The sequence below is a fragment of the Morus notabilis genome, unplaced genomic scaffold (genome assembly GCF_000414095.1).
Source record: "Morus notabilis unplaced genomic scaffold, ASM41409v2 Scaffold281, whole genome shotgun sequence".
Taxonomy (NCBI): Eukaryota; Viridiplantae; Streptophyta; class Magnoliopsida; order Rosales; family Moraceae; genus Morus; species Morus notabilis.
Window position 1 is genome coordinate 47,055 of NW_010357693.1, and position 20,307 is coordinate 67,361.

A 20,307-nucleotide genomic window follows, 5' to 3' on the forward strand; every position below is an offset into this window, starting at 1 on the left:
GTTGCTAAAATTATACAAATTAAGAAGTAAATATGTAAAATACCTAAAAACCGTGAATATGAAACTACTAAATAGGTAAAAATGTCCAAGTACTTCATAACTAAGTTTCAAAATAAGAGGGGCGACAATTTCATTGAGAAGGACCTTGGGATATTATATATTTAATTTTATAATTATGAAGTCTGAATCCCATCAATAAAATATTTGTTAATACTGCATGGAACATACACAGCAGGGTTGTGTCAACACGTTTACAACTCGTTTACTTAAAAGTATTAAGCTTGTCTAGCTAGTTGGCCCAAAACCAATCCAGTTATTTTGTATTACACTAGTTTTTTTTAGCACGAGCACGTATTCCTGTGTTCCTTACATTGAAACTTTATTATTTACTGAATAGAGAAATTTATTTATACAACTATTTAAGAATTGTTATTATTTATTTGAAAAAAAAATATATGTAAAGATAACTTTTAATGTGATAAAAATTATATACAAAACAATTAAATAGAGACACATTTAAAGAAAATTATTTTAATCATTGACAAAAATAAAATAGGAATACATGTGAAAAAATTTACTTTCCCAGGAGTAAAACAAGAAAAAATATATTTTAAAAAAAAAGATATAAAATTAAAATGTAAAAAAAAAAAACATTGAAAACATTAAAAAGTAAAAAAAAAAAAAAAAGATAAAAAGAAAGATGTGTGAGAAGGGCTGTCACGTAAAAAAGAGTATTGATTTTTTTTAATGTTTTTTAGATATGTCAATTAAAAGTGACTTAAATATTAAAATTTACTTCACATCATTTTCGAGTTATTTTCGAGTTATGTTACTGTATGTGGTGAAAATGGCCACCTTAATTAAATCCCTCTAAAATTTTTAAGACCCAAGGGCTTAAAGTTGTATACCAATAGAAGCAAACTTCCGGTTAAAATAATTTCACATGACCACCAAAGGTCGTTGTATAGTGGTAAGGACGCCTTTGTTATGTCTCTTTTACCTATCCTATCAGAGTTTGATATTTAGCACCCGCGCATTGCTACCCTGCCTCTAGTGGGCATCTGCAGGCCCCACAGGATGAAAGGGAGTGAATTAATTGGATGGTCAGTGAAATACTAGTTTAAGCCCTTTTTATATACTCGGTAATCATCGGAATTGCTTGCTATAACCGAAAGGGCTAGGAAACATAAAGTGCACCACCAGATACCCTTTTTAGAGTAGCAAAAAAAAATTACCACCAGATCCCCGGGATTATAATTTTGTTTTTTTAGCTCTCTCTAGAAACCACTTTCTCCCCATACAAATTGGCTGCTTCATGACTATATTTATCAATTACAATTTTGAATCTTGGACTAATCAGAAGGATAGACGCTAACCACCTTTGCAGTTCTTCCACAGCAAACTCAAAATTGCAAGTACAAAAAAGAGTTCAACACTTCATCAAAACAATTGCCTGTGAAAATCAAGGCTTCAAGATGAACAAGAGGCACCCGTAATTCCTAATGGTTAGCGGGCCACTTTCCTTCAACTTGATCAGGTGGTTTGCTAATCAGATTTTTCTTTTACATCACAAGCTCCATTCACTTCTTTGTCTTCCCTTGAAGCCACAGCTCCAGTGACAGCATTACCATGACTACTTGGAGCTACTTTGGCTTTGCTACGGGCCTTCCTGAAGGGACTCGAGAAAAGATTTTCTCCTCCGAGGATGTCTGCACTTTTTGACCTCCTCTGTACATTTAAGAACCCGTTGGCGAGAGCCTCCAAGGCTCTGGCGGTCAATGGTCGGTTCCTTGTGCTTTGCCTTCTATTCACGATGGGGTTCTGCTTTGAAGTATTGGCAGTAGTAGAAGCTTTCAGTGTCTCTGAAACAAGCTCCTTTTCTTTAGAAGAAGAGCGATGACCATATGTATTTGCTTTCTTGCTGCCTTGTACCTCCTCAATTAGCATTTCAGTGTTTCTGGAGTTTAGCAGATCCTCGGGTGGTGGTTTTTGGTCATTCGGTGCTTCAGATTGATGTTTGTCCTCTTGTCCTTCAGACGTGTGCACGGCAGCAGAATTCCGCCTCATAATTTTTGAATGCATATCTTCTTCTGCATTGCTTTCAGCTGGAAAAACAATTGATGACTCCTCATGAGGACGTACTTCAGAAACGTTCTTGCCCATTTCAGATGAGCTGATTGTCCCATGGAGTTTCACTTGTTTTGACTCCAAACCTTGGGAACAATTCTGAGAGAGGTCGGACATCTTTTCCTTCGCACAAGCAGTTAATCTTCGTCTCTTGACGACAGGAACTACAAAATCTGAATGCCCAGATTTTGCTCTCCGTTTAAATTGATGCAGTACAGTCTTCAAATGCTTTTCATCAAAAATGCAAGTATTCTGATCCTGTTGGGTCTCCACTTTATCTGCAGTATCCGAATTCTTTTTTGTTGCCATTTGGTTTTTACAAGCACTGTCACGTATATCCTTGTGGGAATTTGATTTCAAAATTTTTCTTTTACCTTTTGATGGAATATCAGCTGCATCTTTTTCATGCCTCCCTGATGAATCCTCAAAGTTTTCAGTTTTTCTCAAAATAGCAGTCATATCGAAAGCTCTTTTAACTACCACTGGCGAACATCTCAATTCTCTCACCTTTGACGGTTTTCCTTCATGGACTCGACTGGTATCAACAACAGTTAATTTCATAAAAATTGGACCAGTTTTGTCAGACATACCGTTATGGTGCTTGGCCTTTTCACTGTGGAAAGGCTTTTCAGCGGTCTCGAATTCATCCAAATTATCCTCAGAAGAATCCCCTTCATCTCCCGTTGAATGATTGGTCTGTTTGGAAGTTAGTTTGAATTCAGCTGGTAAATGTCTAAGTTCTCTTATGCTGGATGATTTTCCTCCACAAAACAAGCTGGTATCTACAACAGTAAACTTCATATGGCTCGAACTTGAAGTAGAAACTCGAGGTTTAAGGTAGCAATGGCGTCGAGAATCAGATGGATCATCCTGATCTGACCCCACCTCTGGTGACCAGGAATCTTGTTCATTTCGGGCTCCAACAGAAGATTCTTCAGTTTCCAGCTCAAGAAGTTTCGGTTCAGATGCCACTTTGTTCAAGACATCACTAACAGAGTCGAAGTAGTGTTCTCCCTTCACAAGTTTCCTTCTTGAGAATTTCTTTATTCCCGGCACAAGAAAAACCAGGTAGTGTTTGGAGCTGATATAGCCCTGATCTCCTGGTTGCTCGGAGTGCCACCCTTTTGCTAGCAACCGAGGCCAAACAGCTTCCCAGAAGATATCATTGCATCGAGCTTTGCTCAACCGAAACCCTCCAGTTAGTAACTTTACTATGTCCTTGGATGTGAGTGAGGAGCAATCCTGACCACTTGGTAAATTGGGGCAAACTAAACTGTCATGATTGCCCTTTCCAGGCTCCATAGCAAAACCTGTGAGATCCTCTTTTCCTTTACCAATTGCCACTGCTTTCACAAGTACAGGAATTCCAACACTAGATTTTAAAGCGGAGACATATTCTTCTAATGAAATTCGCCCATCAGCAAATGACTTACAGCCCTGCTAACAGAACAGAGAAATAATACCTGTCTGTCAAATGGATCTCAAAATAGCAATATAATGGCTTCAATAGAGAAAGTGATGCAACTCATGCAAGAAGGGAACTATATAGAAGAACAAAATCATAATGCATTCATAAAGCACTAGATGGTAATGTCATTGCAAAAGAGATTGAAAGGTACAAATAAAAAAGGCATCAATAGTAAATAAAAATTTTTGTTTTACAAAATTAAGAAAAACAGAAAAAGGAAAATGGTGGTTAACTATCAAGTACCTCAAGTAATGAGGTTTGAGATTCCTCTGAGATATGTGAAGACAAACGAGAAAACAACTCTTGTTGCCTCCACCCAGTAAAAATTTTCCTTCCAGTAACACATTTTTTTCTTTTGATCTTCCGGCTATCTGACCATCTCCGGTATGCATCAGACCTATAAAACTTCCCATAGTAAAATGATAGTATCTCTCCCATGTCTTTGCTCCCCATGAATCTTTTAATCTGAAAAAAGTTCTTTCCAAATATATATAAGCCAAGAAGAAAACTATCCACATCAGAACCACTCCAAGGGTTAGTTGATAAGCCAGGAACCGGGTAATAGTTTTTGCTTCCTTTTAACTTATTTAAGTTCGTTTCTGCCCTCATGGACTCAGAATTTTCTTCAACATTGAGTTCTAAACTTTTCTTCCTAAACGGAGTTTGATCCTTTTTGCCATTTCTAGCTTCTACAAACCTCTTTGCATCAACTGTGTCATCAGAGTTTCTAAGAAATCCCGACCCTCCACCCTCATTATCATTCTCTTCATCATGAAACCACGCAATCGGGATGGGTAAACCCACTAGAAAGGAATGGGAAACGTTAGCACTTCTGCAATCAAGAGGGTTAGCCAACAGCTCAAGATGCTCGGATTCTGTGATGATAGAAGGAATGGCAACTTGGTACTCGTCTCCAACCCGAGGATTCAGCAATGGTTCTCCAAATATATTGTTTGTATCAGGAGAGCCGGGACAACTCAAATTCTCAATGTATGTGTCTTTGATACAATCCCCATTAGGATCCAGCTCTACTGACTCAACCTGACAATGAATATAGAGCAAAAAAAAAAAAAGGTTCAAGAACGGATGATTGGGAGTGCACAAAAGGTGATGCTTGGGCAGATAATCCCCAATTGTTTATATATTGGATTCGTCACAAAACAATTGTTATGTACCAACAAGAGAAAACAAACACACAAAAAAAGTATAACAAATTTTGGAAAGGGAAATATAAACGATTAACAATGAGATCGACTATGTATTTAGTTCTTAAAATTCATTCCACAAGAGACCTAATAAAATCCAAACGTTTAAACACTTTCAAACTTCAAAGAGACAATAACTGTACTTCTGGAATGTGAAATTTCAACTCCAAGAATAGTAAATATAGCATTTCAATTCACTATGTTTTCATATATAGCAGATAAAGAACATGTAGAATGTAAGTTATCAATGGCTTAAATAACAAAGAGGAGCAATAATAAATAAAAATAGCATTCTCATCAACCAAACACCCTAAAATCAAAAGTCAACCTACACAACATGATCTCTTCTCAGACTAATTAAAATGATCAAATCTCTAACGACCAGTTTAGCAAGTAAATCTTAACACTCTAATCACAATTTAATGTCAACACTGTTAGCAAAAACCGAATTTTAACACCAAACCCAATAAACAATACAAGTATGCATATATTCTTGATGACATTCTAAATTGAAATACCATATATCTTAGACAAATCGGAAAACCCACAATAAGAAACATACAATATACATACATACATACATATATATATATATATATATATATGTATGTATGTATACCACGAACACGAGATCCACTTCGCATACAAGGTTAACAGGAAAAATAATGTTAGCTTGTGGAAAAATTAAAGAACATAAACATAAACATAATAAAACACTCTTCGAAATATAGAAATAATCAACTCAAATTTGATTATCATAAAACTCCGGGATTACAACTAAAACAGTAACAATCAAATCGAACATTGAGAACCGAAAGTTCAACGCACGAGATTATCATGTAACGCCACAAAAAAAAAAAAAAAATAAAACAATTGACATTGGAGAACAATGCATATAAAGAGAGTAAGCAAAGGAGTTGAAAAAGGAAGAAGAAGATTGAATATCGACAAACCTCCATGGAAGAAAGCTTGGAATGTGAAAAATCCACGTGAGAGACAAAGCCTGGGCAAATGGGTATTATCGTTATTAACTTTGATTCACATCTATGTATTACTATTACCAACCTTTACTATGAAGCACATCGAAACGAGAATGAAGAAACGAAGAGAGAGAGAGAGAGAGAGAGAGAGTACCTTTGGTTAAGCAGAGTTAAGCTTTCATGAATTTTCTATGGTGGAAGGACTTGGAGAGAAAAAAGTGAGAAAAGAAAAAGAAAGGGAAAACAAAGGAAAAAAATCAGAGTTGTGTTTTGCAAATTTATTAGTTGTTAAGAGAGGGAGAGAAAAAATAGTGTCTTTTGTGTCTCTTTATACACAAGTGTTTAGAACCAGAAAGAGGCACATATGAAGACTTTCAACTACGACATTGAAATACAAAAATAAGGAAATAAAAAAAAAAACTTTTTGCAGAATTAGGTACTGCTTATTGCTTAATTGGGTCTTCCAATGATGGCTTCAAAAAATTAAGTATTGCTAAGTTGTATTACAAAATAAATTATTGTTATCAATAAAAGAAAATAGTTTCTCTCTTTTTTTTTTTTTTTTTTTTTTTCTCAACTAGAATGACCTATTGATAAGATTTCTACGATTGAATATCGTAAGTTTCGTTTTAAACAGTTAGATATTCATTATATTCTGTATGTTTTATAATTTTTTTTTTTATTGATGTGATTTAATCAACCCTAATGTTTGGAAATATGTTGTTAAGTTCCTAATAAACAATGCATATTGAAGAATTAGTATGTGAATTTAACATACTTATTTTTCAATATATCGCTTAGAATTTGTAATGCCTCTATAATAAAGTTTTTCACAATTGTATGTGAATTTATACTTAATTGAAATTAGTCATGATGATTATACATAACATTGCTTAATAATAAAATGATCTTATAATGTTTCTCTCTACATACATATTCATGTAGATGTATGAATGGATGTAGTTGGTCATTCTTCAACCCACTTCTCTTCCCATTAGTGGAAGTGAATGTCGTGTTTAGAATTGATCTCATTTTTTGAAAAAGAAAAAATAAAAACGTTTTCAAAACGGCGTTTGACGCAATAAAGATAAAAAACAGAAATAAAAATGATTTTTTAGTTTAGTATAAAATGAGAGAGAAATGAAAAATGACTTTTAGTTATTTTTCATTTTTTGTTTTCGTTTTCTCCTCTCTTGAGCAGAGAGAGAGAAAGAGAGACATTAATGAGTTTTTTTACACTGAAAATAATCTTTTGATAAAACTACCAAACGCATTTTCAAAAGTGATTTCTGTCTGAGATTAAAAACGTTTTCACTTTCATTTTCATACAAAAAACAAAATCATTTTAGAACGAGTTTTAAATCCGCGCGAAAGCTTTTTTTATTTTTTTCCTTTTCTTTTTTTATTTTTTTCATTTTCTTGGAAAGAATAGAAACTAAGCCACGAAAAAAATAAGGGAACATGAAATTTCCAAGTTCTTGATATAATCCCTTTTTCTTTTAACTTGCGAACAAAAAAAAGAAAAAAAAAAGCTCCTGTTTGTTCATAAATTTAAATTACTGTTTAAATTTTTTTATTACAATATTTTTTCTTATAAAATTTAAATTTATGTGTAAACTTTTATGTTCAAACTTATGAACTAAAAGGGCCATAAGTAGTTTTTTTTTTTTTTTTTCCACCCAACAACTTATAGTAAATGACATCATTTCCCATTTAAAGTTTATAATAGTTTTTTTTAACAGACTCTGTACACTTTAAATTAGAGTCAGATATTGAATTACTGTTAAATTATACCTTCAACTACTACTATTGTTATACTTAAACCCTGGAAACCATAAAATGCATATAATAAACTTAAGTCTTTGGTTAATTGGTCATAATTTCAATTTATTTTATTTTATTTAAGGCTATGTCAAACCAAACATTAAAGCATAGTCGGATATATATCTTAATAAGTTACAAATATACTGTTCCAAGCTGGTATAGTACTATATATATAGTGTGACCAAAATCAACTCAGTAATATAAAACAATGGAAGAAAGGAAAATACAAATAGGCGAGTAGATTACCAAAAATGGAGAGTGGAGGCATATTCTATTGAAAAAGTAACCATAAAATACTTTCCATTATCAGTTTATCTGAAAGATAATTTATTTCTTTCTTCTTTTTTTTTTGCTTATTGCAGTCTCACACCAACAATAAAAAACTTTATTCGAAACTTCCAATCATATAAATTCCCAAGAAAGAAAAAAGATCATATGAATTTGTCAGGATCTAATCTTAATGAATGTAGATATCATCTGTTTTTTTGGTCTTGTTGCTTCACGATTTTACTAAATACATCGACACAAGAAGATGATATCTGTGCTATGCTTCATGGCTATTTCAATTGTAATATTGTGGCCACTATTTTGGTTTTTGGATATCTTATTCTAAAAGTCATAAGAGAAAGATTTTTCCTATATTATTAATTTCTCATTATCTGACGTCATACGTTAAATATAGGAGTTAATTAAAGATAAAAAGAATGAAAAGTGGATGTAGAAAAATGTTTGCTCTAATATGGCCAAGTGTTATAAATTATAAAGAAAAAGAGAGAAGTCTATGCCTATTACTTAACATAAAAGGGAGAATCCGTTCTCTCTTTTACGTTGCGAAACGTTTTGCACGTGAGAAGGAATGTGCGAGTCATTTTTATTTTTATTTTTTATTTTTTTGTCTTTTACTTTAAGTTTTCCCATTTTTTGTCTTTTTTTTCTTCTCTTTTCTTTTTTAACAAATTGTATAACCCTCGTTTTAAATTCTGCGCGCATTTTTAATTAAGAAGGAATAACTTTTTATTATTGCTTTTTGAGGGATGAACAATACATACTCACAATAAAATAAAATAAAAATAAAAATAGAGGGCTAAGAATCATAAATAGATCTAAGAGAAGAACACATAAGTTACCTAGATTATACAAAATATTAAGAGAAGAGTTATGAAAAGATAATTTTAAATATAAAGAGAGGAATTAGAAGAAACAATGACGTTAAATGTGAGATAGTAATTCTCCATAAAACTATATACAGAGGTTATGGTGTATCAATTGGCAGCATAATATAAAATTGATTTGTAACACTCTTCTTTGAACGTCCACTATAAAAAAAAAATTATGCCTCGTTAAAATCCGTACTAACAAAAAACATCGTAGGAAAGAAAATAATAAAAGATAGATAATTCTCATGGGCTCTGCATTTAGAATTTTCTTGTTAAAGATCCCTTGTATAACCTGCTTTAATTTCTTTTACGTGTGAGGGATGAAAGAACAAATACTCATACAACATCTATTTATAGGTTAAGAGTCAGAAATAGATATAAGAAGATAAGAAATAAATCACATAGACTACACATAATATTAAGAGGAGATAATGATGTCTAAATGTGAGGTAATAATTTTCAAGAGGCATTTGGTGTACAGTAATTAATAGGAATCATGTTATTGAAAAAGTGATAGAAGATAATATAAATTTTAGAGAATATGCAACTACACATAAGAATTTTTTCTTATCAAATTAATAATTTTACATATTTTAAAACTGTTTTCTCTTTGGTAAGATATTTTAGAAAAACAAATTCAATTTTACTAATTGGGTGATTACAATTTTAACATCTTAGATTTCTTTTTAAAAATATTATGAGATTATTAAATACGTAAAATTGTAAAAAAAAAAAAAAAAAAAAAAAACTCTAAAAAAAATTTGAAATTTAATAACAAATCAAATATATAAATTGAATAAAAAATATATTTTGAAAAGCAAATAATAAAAAATCAAAGTAAAAAAAAAAAGTTTTCTTGTATGATTGTATTAATCTCTCTCCCCCTCAAACCAGATCTAAAAGGCATTGACTTTGCAATGATGGGTCCGCACAACGTTGTGGGAGGAGCATCAACGGCGTTGTGGGCGACTAAAGATTTCTAGCAATGATGACGACCTCAGGTGAGGTGGTGGATCTGTAGAGCTCGGGGTGATTGGGCAGAACGTAGGCTGTGTTGGGTGTGTGCGTGAGATTCTTATCACGTTGAGATTCTTAAAAATTTAAATATCACCTAATATTGGATGACCCCATTTTAAAATAAGAATTCACTAAAAATTAACAAAAAATAGTAAAAATATAATAAGATTCTCATTTTCATAATAAAATCATTTATGTAAGTTACACACAACCAATTAAATTATTTTTGTTTTTTTCAATATATTTATATTCGAGGCTTATACGAGTGCACATAGTTTATTAAGGAGGAAACGAAATGTTCAATTAGTCTTTGAGGGGGGAATAAAAAGTTGGTCCTAGATATACATAAGATGACCAGCTTATAAATGTGATCGATTTACTAGATACAAACTTATATACGATCAAACTAGTAACGGCGATTTGCTACATACAAAACTTATAATAAAACTAGTAAGTAAGGACCAGCCACGTGCATTGCACATGCTAATTATCCTAAGAAAATATCCGTGTAAAACTAGATTATTTGTCACCATATGCTTGTGAAATATGGAACGTTATAGGACTATAGCACATCTTATTTCAACGCTGGCATTGTTTAATACATTCAGGTATACAATTTTGTTTTTATTGAATAAAATCAATGTATAAGTAGATTTCATGATCATTTCATAAAGCTAGCAATTATTATATAGGGATAAAATCGTTTTGATATTCTTTATTATAGTGAAACATCTTATTAGTACCTTATGTTTTTAATAATATTAAAACGGTATTTTCACTTTAAAAAAAATATTTTTTGGTACTCTGAAATTGATTTTTGAGACATATAATGTCTAAACCGTTCATTTTATAAATATTTTCTGAAAACGTTTTAACTTATTTTAACTTTTTAATCTTTATATATTTTAAATTAGTTTTAGATTTTTTTTAAATTATTAAGTTGTTATTAATTAGTGATAAGGGTAAAAATAGACATTTTATGTCTCAAAGTAGTGGAAGAATGTTTCTTAAAAAGTGAAGGTATTTCGGTACCGTTTTAATATTATTAAAATTATAAGGTACCAATAAGATGTTTCGCTATAACACCCTATATAATAATTACTAACTTTACGAAATGATCATGAAATCTACTAATAAATTGATTGTATTCAAGAAAAATAAAAGAATTAACTACAAATATTCCTCCGAATTATATCCCTTATAATATTTTATCATTGATCTTTAAAATATAACATCCATTCTCCCTGACCAATAAAATATTAATAAAGCCCATTCTATTAAATTTTTTAATGGAAATTGACATTTTATTAGTTATTTTAGGGGTATTTTGTAACTTTATGATTTGAAATTTAATTTAAATTTAAGACTAAATGAAATTTAGACTTTTAATTACGAAACATCCATCATTAATTGAATGTAAGTTAAAAATTTTATGAATCTCTATTATTTGTACAATTTTGAAATTTATGGAGTTGTTTTGAACATTTTTTGGGTTAAAAATAACAAATGAAAAATAAAAAAAATCATCTTTTTAGAAAATAAAAGGAACTATGTTCGTGAGGTGGAGGATTTATTGCGTCATTGGGAGTGAGGATGATTTATCTTATTTTGAAAAAATACCCAAAATACCCAAAACACCCCTCGTGTTTTGTCAAAATACCACTTTCACCCTTCTTATTATGTAAATACCTAAAATATCCCTTGTGTTTATAAAAATAGACCCAAAATACCCCTTGAAGAAGATAAAATTTTAAAAATGTCATAATTACCTTTCCCAATCTGTATTAAATGTTATTTAAGATTTGAATGGACTAAAAAGTTAAATAAAAAAGTTTTAAAAATGCTCAAATAAATATTCCTATTACAAAAATACTTCAATTATTTTGAGAGCTTTTCATTATTTAAGATTGATTTTATTTAACATTTCAATTTAATAATATTTTAAATTGTATTTAATAATGATTGGGAAGGCCAATCTTAGTATTTTAAAAAAATTGATTGTTTTAGGGGGTGTTTTAGGTTTGCTTTAATAAACATAGGGGTGTTTTAGGTATTTACATAATAAGAGATGGCATTTTAACAAAACACATGGGGTGTTTTGGGTATTATTTCTTTTATTTTTTATTATATTATATGAAAAATAGACTACAAAATTAGGCTGCATGGTTAAAATAATAATTTTCCTCTAAATTGTTTAACAACAATTGATATTTATGTGACACGTGTCAAAACTATTAAATTTTTTAATGGAGTGGGCATTTTTCCCAACGTTTCATTATTCAAGAAAACGAATGTAACATTTTAAAGATTAAAGATAAAATATTACAATAGGCATAATTAAGGGAGAATTTTTGTAATTAATTCAAAATAAAATTGTATAACTGAATCTATCCACAATATAAAGAGAGAATGAGTTTTTAAGGGAGACATAAGAAACTTTTTCGTACTTTTCTCCCCCCATAATTTTCCTTTTTTTTTTGTTTTTTATTTTTAATTTAATTTTTTTCATTTTTGTTTAAGTTTGCCCCCCTTCTTTTTTGTCTTCTCCCCTTATTTCCATTCTCATATTTTTCCATACTATGCATTTTTTAATTCCTTTTTCCCTCAAATGTAGTCTTTATAAATATATTTTTATAATCCTCTTCTCATATATCCCTATCTAAACCTTATGTGCATGTATACTTGACCGTATTAGAGTACTGGATTGTATTATAATGCACAAATACAATATTTATTATGGTCATCATATTGTATACACTAATACGGATGATAAATTAATACGGTTTATATTGTACTATTAAATACAACTCATTTTGACATATTAGATTGTATTATTCTATAACGAATCTATATTCATGTCAGGGTTAGGCACGATGCGATCGGGATCGAGCTGACATAGAGTCATGTCAGTGCCTATAATTGTTTAAAAATTGAGAGGCATAATGCAAATTTATATTTTTCAAAAATTACATTTTGACCCTCATATATTAAAAAATTACATTTTAACCTCAAAATTTTTATAAAATTATATTTTAACCCCAAAATTTTTATAAATGTGCATTTTGATCCTAATACTTTTTAAAATTATATTTTGACTCCAAATTTTTTTTTAAATTATATTTTGACTCTAAAATTTTTAAAATTTACATTTTAACCCCTTTACAATATGTCATGATACCAAATACCGTATTATATTATGGTAATACAACACAATATAATAGACCTCTTATATAATAAAATATAAGCTACTAAACATAGTCTATTATGTACTACTAAACATGGTCTATTATGTACTGAATAGATGTCCTTATGTACGCAACTTGTCATATATATATATATATTTTTTTTACTTTTCTTTTGTTCTTAGGCTTCCCTCTGTACGAAACCTTTTGTCCATTTTTTTTCTTACTTTTCTTTTGTTCTTTTTCTATGTCCCTTTTTTTCATTGTTACCTATTTTCCCTATATATAATACATTTTTTTTTTCAGTTTTTTTAAATGTGACTCTTATAAATATATATTTTTTCTTGCTTGTCCTATTGAAATAATTTCTTCTTATATACATCCTAATCAAATTTTTTTTTTGGGAAACGACCCTTTCAAATACAATTTTTTATATGTACCTAATAAATAATCTTTAACATTTTGTTATCCAATGTGTCTCTATTGAAACATTTTGCTCGTAATTTTTTCAAATAATTTTTTTTTCATATGTAACCTTAAATATTTTGCTTGATTCACCCCATTAAAATTTTTTAGATTAATTACAAAAACTCCTCCTGAACTATACCCCATATAACATTTTACCCCGTAACCTTTAAAGCGTAATATCTGTTCCTCCTGAATAATAAAATGTGAACAAAAAAGCTCCCTCCGTTAAGTTTTTTAACGGATATTGACATTTAATTTTTTATTTTAGGGTATTTTGGTAGCTCTATAGTTTAAAATTTAGTTTGAATTTAACACTAATTTAAATTTTGTTGATGGCTTATTTAGTACCAAGCTTGTACAAAGGTCTAGACCTAATAATCTGTATCCCGCGACACTGTCGGGCTTGTTTCGTGGACCCAGGTCACGCTTGGAGAACCTTCGTGGACCATGGTTTGATGTGCCATGGGTAATCAAGTGGGCCCATTTATCTCTTAACTTTCGTATTAGTTTGAATCCTGCTTGGGGGATTTCCTAAATTAATCAAGTTAAGAATGAATGAGTGATGGAGTCTTCAACCTTTCCGAAGCCTTCCTTGCGTGGGAAGCTCAAAACGCCTCGTTAAAGTCTACTTCTTTGTGTGTCTTCGAGTCTCATCTTTTAAAACCTTCCCTACCGCCAAAAGGTCTTTCTTCGACATATTCTAGCTCAACAGAGGCTTTTCTTATGCCAGACTTCCGCCTCGGAGCTATCTTGCGTTTGCCTTCGAGAGAGTTCCTGTGCATACCTCTAGTTTGCCTACTGAAGTTCCTCGAAGCAATTTATGTCAGGTGCTCAGAATGATGGCTGCTTAGCCAGAAATAGCATGACTCCGACCTGACAAGTATGACGCCGTGATTAGACCTTTGAGAATGGAAATATTCAGAGCATTTAATATGATCCCATGCGATCAGGTGTGCTTCGGACCTGGGGAAGTGTTTTAATTATCATATATCTTAGAGCATTGTCTCAATCTCCTTATACTTCGGGCTATTATTGCAATACATCTCTGCTTTGTCCAATCATTTTGCTTTGTAAGGAATGGCATGTACTGAGCTCTGTTAGAGCGCTAGACCTGCCACCAAGTAGTTCTCCATAACCTTCCATTCTATTTTTAGGCGTCTTTTTCATCGGGATAGCTGTAGATATTTGCTTCAAATGGAACTGTGTGCTTTCAGTTTCCATTAGATCCTTTCGTACTACCCTAAACTACTGTCGAACACCACCATTTTCCCATTTTTGGTTCTTTTATTTAACATCTCTATAAGGCTGGCTGGCAGCTTGCTTTAAAAAATATAATATGATATGTTATTTTTATTTTTATTCTAATATATAATGCTATTTAAAATACTAAATCCACATTTTCTCATAATTATTAAGGACCTTATCCACGCCAACATACTGATACGCCAGGTTTTTTGTCCGTCAGATCTGCATAAAATCATGTAAAAGTCAAAAAGTACCCAGATCCAATAGTTAGAAAAACCTAGCCTACCAGTACACCGACATACTAGAGAATCTCCCTAATCATTAAGCTTTTAAAGTTGTAAAAGTAAACTTTCATTTTTAAAATAAGGAAGATTCTCTGGTAGGCCTAATGTATCGGCAGATTAAGTTTTTAAATCGTTAGATCTACGTACTTTTTGACTTTTACGTGATTTTATGCAGATCTGATAGACAAAAAATTTAGCCTACCAGCATATTAGCGTACCAGAAAAGATCCCTTAGAATAATTAGAAAATGTAAAAGTTGTATGGTTACATGAAAAAGTAAACATTTTAACCAATAGAACTCAAATGCCTAAACATTTCAACTAATAGAAATCAAATGACAAATTTCCTACAAAGTATAGCATATGAGCATATGAGAAATTTAAGACAACAAATAACATTGCATTAAAAAATATTTTTTACGCTCAAATGTTAAATTTACAATTAACATATCAATTATAACATTATATTAGAGATGCTCTTAAGGTCCCACTTTTGTGTCATTTGGAAGTGATGCGGAATTTCCCAAAGATTGAAGCCTCGTAACAATACTATTTTATTAGATATAACAAATGAGCAAATTTTTCTTTTTCTTTTTTTAAAAAAAAAGAAAGAAACGAGTAAAAATTAAAATGAAAAAAAAATAATCGACAGCTCCATAATATTATTTTTTATTAGACTATTTTATGAGCAAAAACTAAAAAAAGACATAAATAAAAGAGATTAGTTGACAAGAGTATGGTTTTCTCTTTCATTTATTATTATTATTATTATTATTATTTGCTAGAATATTATTATTATTATTATTTGCTAGAATATTATTATTATTATCAAATTTGTTTTTCTTTTAATTTCTATCAGGAGAAAGAAAAATAAAAAAATTAAACTTGGATGATAAGAGATTTGGATTATTTTCACCAATCCCTCTTAAATTTTGATGGTCATTTTTAGTTTAATTTTTAAACTTTAAAAACTCTTATTTTATTTCATGAATTTTGAATTCTTCCTATTTAACCCATTGTGTTAGAATTTATATTAAAAATATAAGAAAAAAGAGAGTAATACAGTTATGTGGCCTTTCGGTCAGAATTTATATTAAAAACAAACTAATAAAAACCAAATAATTACACTTAACCTCTCTCTTCTGTCTGCTTTTAATAGAAATCCTTACAAAAGGGTTAAAGTGAGACTTCTACAAAATTTAGGAGACAAAATAGGAGTTGTTAAAATTCAGTGGGCAAATTGAGAATGACCTCAAAGTTCAGGGGCACCAGTGAGATTAACCCTAGGAGATATTTTCATAAGTTTGAATCCCAATTCAATTTTTTTGTTATATTGTTTCTTTAACAAAAATTTAATACCAGTTTAAATTTTCTATTCAAACTTAGAGCTGTAAGTTTGAGCTTGAAGCCTATTACTGTAGGCCCAGTCCCGGCCTGAATCCCCAAGCAGGTTGGGCTGAAGTTTCGAGCCCAATAGTTTTTTTAACAAGATCAGCTTGCCCGAAGTATTTTTAATTTTAATTTTTTATTTCTCCCTTATAAAAGACCGAGCCAGTCGGGCTGGACCGACCTTCCAAACCCATCTCAAAAATTCCGTTTAGGTCAGATAGACGGTTCAAACTTTCAGTTATATTTAAATCTATGAAAAAAAAACACTAGTTAAAGCTCAAAAATTTGAAAGGACGGCTAGGTTAAGGTCTAACACAACAACTATCATTATAAAACCTGATGTATGAGTTAATCAAATACAAATTAGCTACCATAAAAAAAAGATTAATTACAAAAATTTCCTCTGAACTATACTTCTTGTAACACTTTACTCCCTAATATTTGAAACATAATATCCGTTCTTCGTGAACAATAAAATATTAACAAAAAATCCCCATTGTTAGGTTTTTTCAATGGAAATTGATATTTAATTTGTTATTTTGTGATATTTTGATAGCTCTATAGTTTAAAATTTAGTTTGAATTTAAAACTAATTTAAATTTGAACTTTTAATATGATATATCTATTATTCATTAGTGTAAGTTAAAAGTTTTATGAATCTTTTTTTTAGAATAAAAAAGTTTATAAATTTTTGGAATATTTAAATTAATGTAAATTCAAATAAAATTATAAACAATAGAATTACCAAATACTCTTAAAATAATAAATTAAATGTCAATTTCAGTTAAAAATCTATCAGATATGTTTTTTTGTTAACATTTCATTGTTCAAAGGAATGTATGTTACATTTTAAAAATCAAGAGGTAAAGTGTTACGAAGAATATAAGTCAGGAGAGTTTTTGTAATTAATCCAAAAAAATTAAACACTAATTAACACTAACTAACATTAGCAAACAATTGTTTGAGGCAATATATTTTGGTTAGTTCGGGTTAATCGGCCTAACATGAAACGTGCACAATTGTTGTTCACTCATTTTGAACACATTGCTAGTACAAAATTCAATAATTTTTTAATGAAGAAAATTGTGGTTAGCAAGATAAATTGTTATTATTAATTAAGAGCACGAATAAACAAATCAAATGTACTTCCGCAATTTAAGCTCATCACTCTCCTAGATCGGAGTCAACGCCCCAATCACATTAAACAAATAATTTTCTTGAAATTTCCAATAAATTTAAGTGATTTTTCATATGGGTTTCTCCATTGAGATTCGTGCCTTATTGTCTCTTGATCAACAAGCAAAAAAGTTATATGAGTTTACTATTTAAGTAATCAGCTTGCAATAAGAACTCTATACATAAACTTGACTAAATTTCATTATTCAAATTGTAAGCTTAAACATTACGAATTTCCAGCTCCAAAAAGCTTGATAGAAAAGTGTATCAGAATGAGGTCTGAAGTTTTTCTCTAGTTTATTTTTGGTAGAAAAAGTAGGTAATATTTCAGCTTGTTCAAAAGAAAGGGCTATTTAGCTTCACTTTGATGCATGTACTTGAAAATTCTTCATGTGGGTATGTTTAGATCTATTCTCAGTATTCTCTTTTGATTAATCATTTAAGATTTAGACGTTTGAATGCAACTTCTTTCTTTAGATTCTGTTTGCTTGGTGGGAAAATGGGTGATTAGAGGAAACTGAGGGAAAATAAAAAATTTTTAAAATAAAATTTCCATGATAAAGAGATTTATCTTGCTTAATTCTTTATTTTCTCTGTTCTGATCTTTCGTTATTTTTTTTATTTTTTTATTTTTATTTTTTTAAAAAAAACTTCTTTGGCTTTGTCCTTTCCAAGACCATGCAATTTTTCACCTTGTTGATTCATAAAAAAATAGTATTTCAAGTGACCCTTGAGGAATATAGTAGAAATTCAAGTAATTAAACTCTCAGATTTACTTCTCTTTTTCTAATTTTTTCTCCCACACTTTCTCAAACATTTATTCAAGTAGAACAATATTGCTCACATGTCTCTTATGATTAACCTTATATAATTATATTTATCTATATAATCAATGTCTAGTTCATTCATCATGACTCATTGAGGATCTTTGACTAGGTTGAAAACCTGAGAAAATAAAGGAAAGAATTGAGAAATTTTCGTGAGCAGAAAGCTTCTACATTTTGCTCTATCAAGGATGAAAAGGTCATGCCTTCCAAAATGCAGATTGAGTAGGATATTGGGTTGGCTTCAAATTGCATTGGGAGGGCTTGTTATAATTGTTAGCATAACAAGTCTACTCAGGTTCTATTATGCTGGATTTTTCTTGCACAATGAAGACATATGCAGACAATTTTATCCTTTGAAGAAGGATTTCTATGTTGCCGATAAGGACGCTTATGAAGGGTTTGACATTGTAGCCTTATCCGATCGCGTCGGGGAAGTGCTAGACAAGATGGAAAGCTTGCAACAAAAGCTTGAGTTGGTCGTGCAACAAATGGAGAAGAGCAAAGAGGTATTGGACAAAACTACAATTACAAAATTGGAACACAAGAAGTATTTGGAGGAGGAAGTGATTAGGCCTCTTTATAATGCTCATATTGCTCTTAGACAGATACGTTTGCCCAAGCTTGAAGGACTGAGAAACCAAACAATGAAGGAAGATCCTTTGATCAATGATTTCATTACTGAAGAGATCAGGAAATACATAACCCCAAAAGAGAACAGAGTTGGAAAGAAAAACATTTACAGGACCGAGAAGATATTCAACACCATAGGGCATTCATGCGTGTTGTACAAGAAAGAGTTGGAGCAGTACATGGACTATGACATTGGCTCTTACTGTGATGATGATTGGAATTTGGCACAAAAGCTGATGCTCAATGGTTGTGATCCGTTGCCCCGGAGGCGGTACTTGACACGAGCGTCCAAGGTCTATCAGAAGCCATATCCCATCAACGAGTCCCTTTGGAAACTTCCAGATGATAGGAATGTGAGGTGGGGAAATTACCAGTGCAGGAACTTCCAGTGCTTGTCGAGTAAGAATCCAAAAAGGGGTTACACGAAATGCACGGGGTGTTTCGAAATGGAGAAAGAGAAGCTCAAATGGGTGACAAATAGCTCACTCCCTGTTGATTTCCTGATCAGTGATGCTTTGACAATTAAGCGCGGGGAGATAAGGATTGGCCTTGACTTTGGTGTTGGCACAGGGACTTTTGCAGCAAGGATGAGAGAAAGGAATGTCACAATCATATCAACTGCTCTTAACCTTGGAGCTCCTTTCAATGAGATGATTGCACTTAGAGGACTAATTCCGCTTTATGTGACGTTGAACCAGCGCCTTCCTTTTTTCGATAACACGATGGATTTGATTCACACCGCCGGGTTCCTTGATGGCTGGATAGACTTGCTGTTGTTGGACTTTATCCTGTTCGATTGGGATCGAATTCTGAGGCCTGGAGGGTTGTTGTGGATCGACCGGTTCTTCTGCAAAAGACAGGATCTTGATGATTTCATGTACATGTTTCTGCAGTTTAGGTACAAGAAACACAAGTGGGCTATCTCTCTTAAGTCCAAGGATGAAGTTTACCTTTCAGCATTGTTGGAGAAACCTCCAAGAGCAATATGATCATGCTATGGAATTTTATTTTATTTTTTACTTTATATTTCCTCTGTAGTTACCAAATGTACTAATTTGTTGAAAAGAATTAAATCATAGCTGTAAGTGTGTGAGACTCTTTTGTTTCCCAGTTTGGTATACTTTCTCTTTGCCAGTATAACTTGAATAATCACATGTCAATTCAAACGACTCTCTATTCAATGCTGAGTGCCTATTTTCATTTTGTTAATAGCTGAGGACGTGTAAATTGTGAGGGTCCACAAGTTTCATACATAAAATGCTCATTTCTTACTAGATGCTTCTTCTTTTTTTTTTTTTGAAAAAGAAAAGAAGAATTGGATCTTCATAT

General features: G+C 31.2%; 2 protein-coding genes and 1 long non-coding RNA gene across 3 annotated transcripts; 1 reads left to right on the forward strand and 2 right to left on the reverse strand.

The window, feature by feature from the left end:
• Positions 1–1,249: 1,249 nt before the first annotated feature.
• On the reverse strand, positions 1,250–4,567 carry LOC21396703 (the record flags this gene model as incomplete). The annotated part of the gene is made up of 2 exons (XM_024174814.1): positions 1,250–3,567; positions 3,839–4,567. Coding segments are annotated over 2 exons (2,751 nt in total), but the record flags the coding sequence as incomplete, so codon positions are not given.
• A 15-nt stretch (positions 4,568–4,582) lies between these two features.
• On the reverse strand, positions 4,583–5,951 carry LOC112094242. The gene is made up of 3 exons (XR_002903442.1): positions 5,935–5,951; positions 5,754–5,803; positions 4,583–4,636 (listed from the first exon to the last, which is right to left on the reverse strand). It is a non-coding gene; the product is annotated as an uncharacterized LOC112094242 (long non-coding RNA).
• Positions 5,952–18,536: 12,585 nt separating this feature from the next.
• On the forward strand, positions 18,537–19,967 carry LOC21396704. Its single transcript, XM_010090651.1, has one exon. The coding sequence runs from the start codon at positions 18,537–18,539 to the stop codon at positions 19,965–19,967; it is 1,431 nt and encodes a 476-aa protein (XP_010088953.1).
• Positions 19,968–20,307: the final 340 nt, after the last annotated feature.

What these genes read in the sequence shown, in the direction of transcription:
- LOC21396704 (XM_010090651.1), top strand. Translation starts at nt 18,537, where the DNA reads ATGAAAAGGTCATGCCTTCCAAAATGCAGATTGAGTAGGATATTGGGT.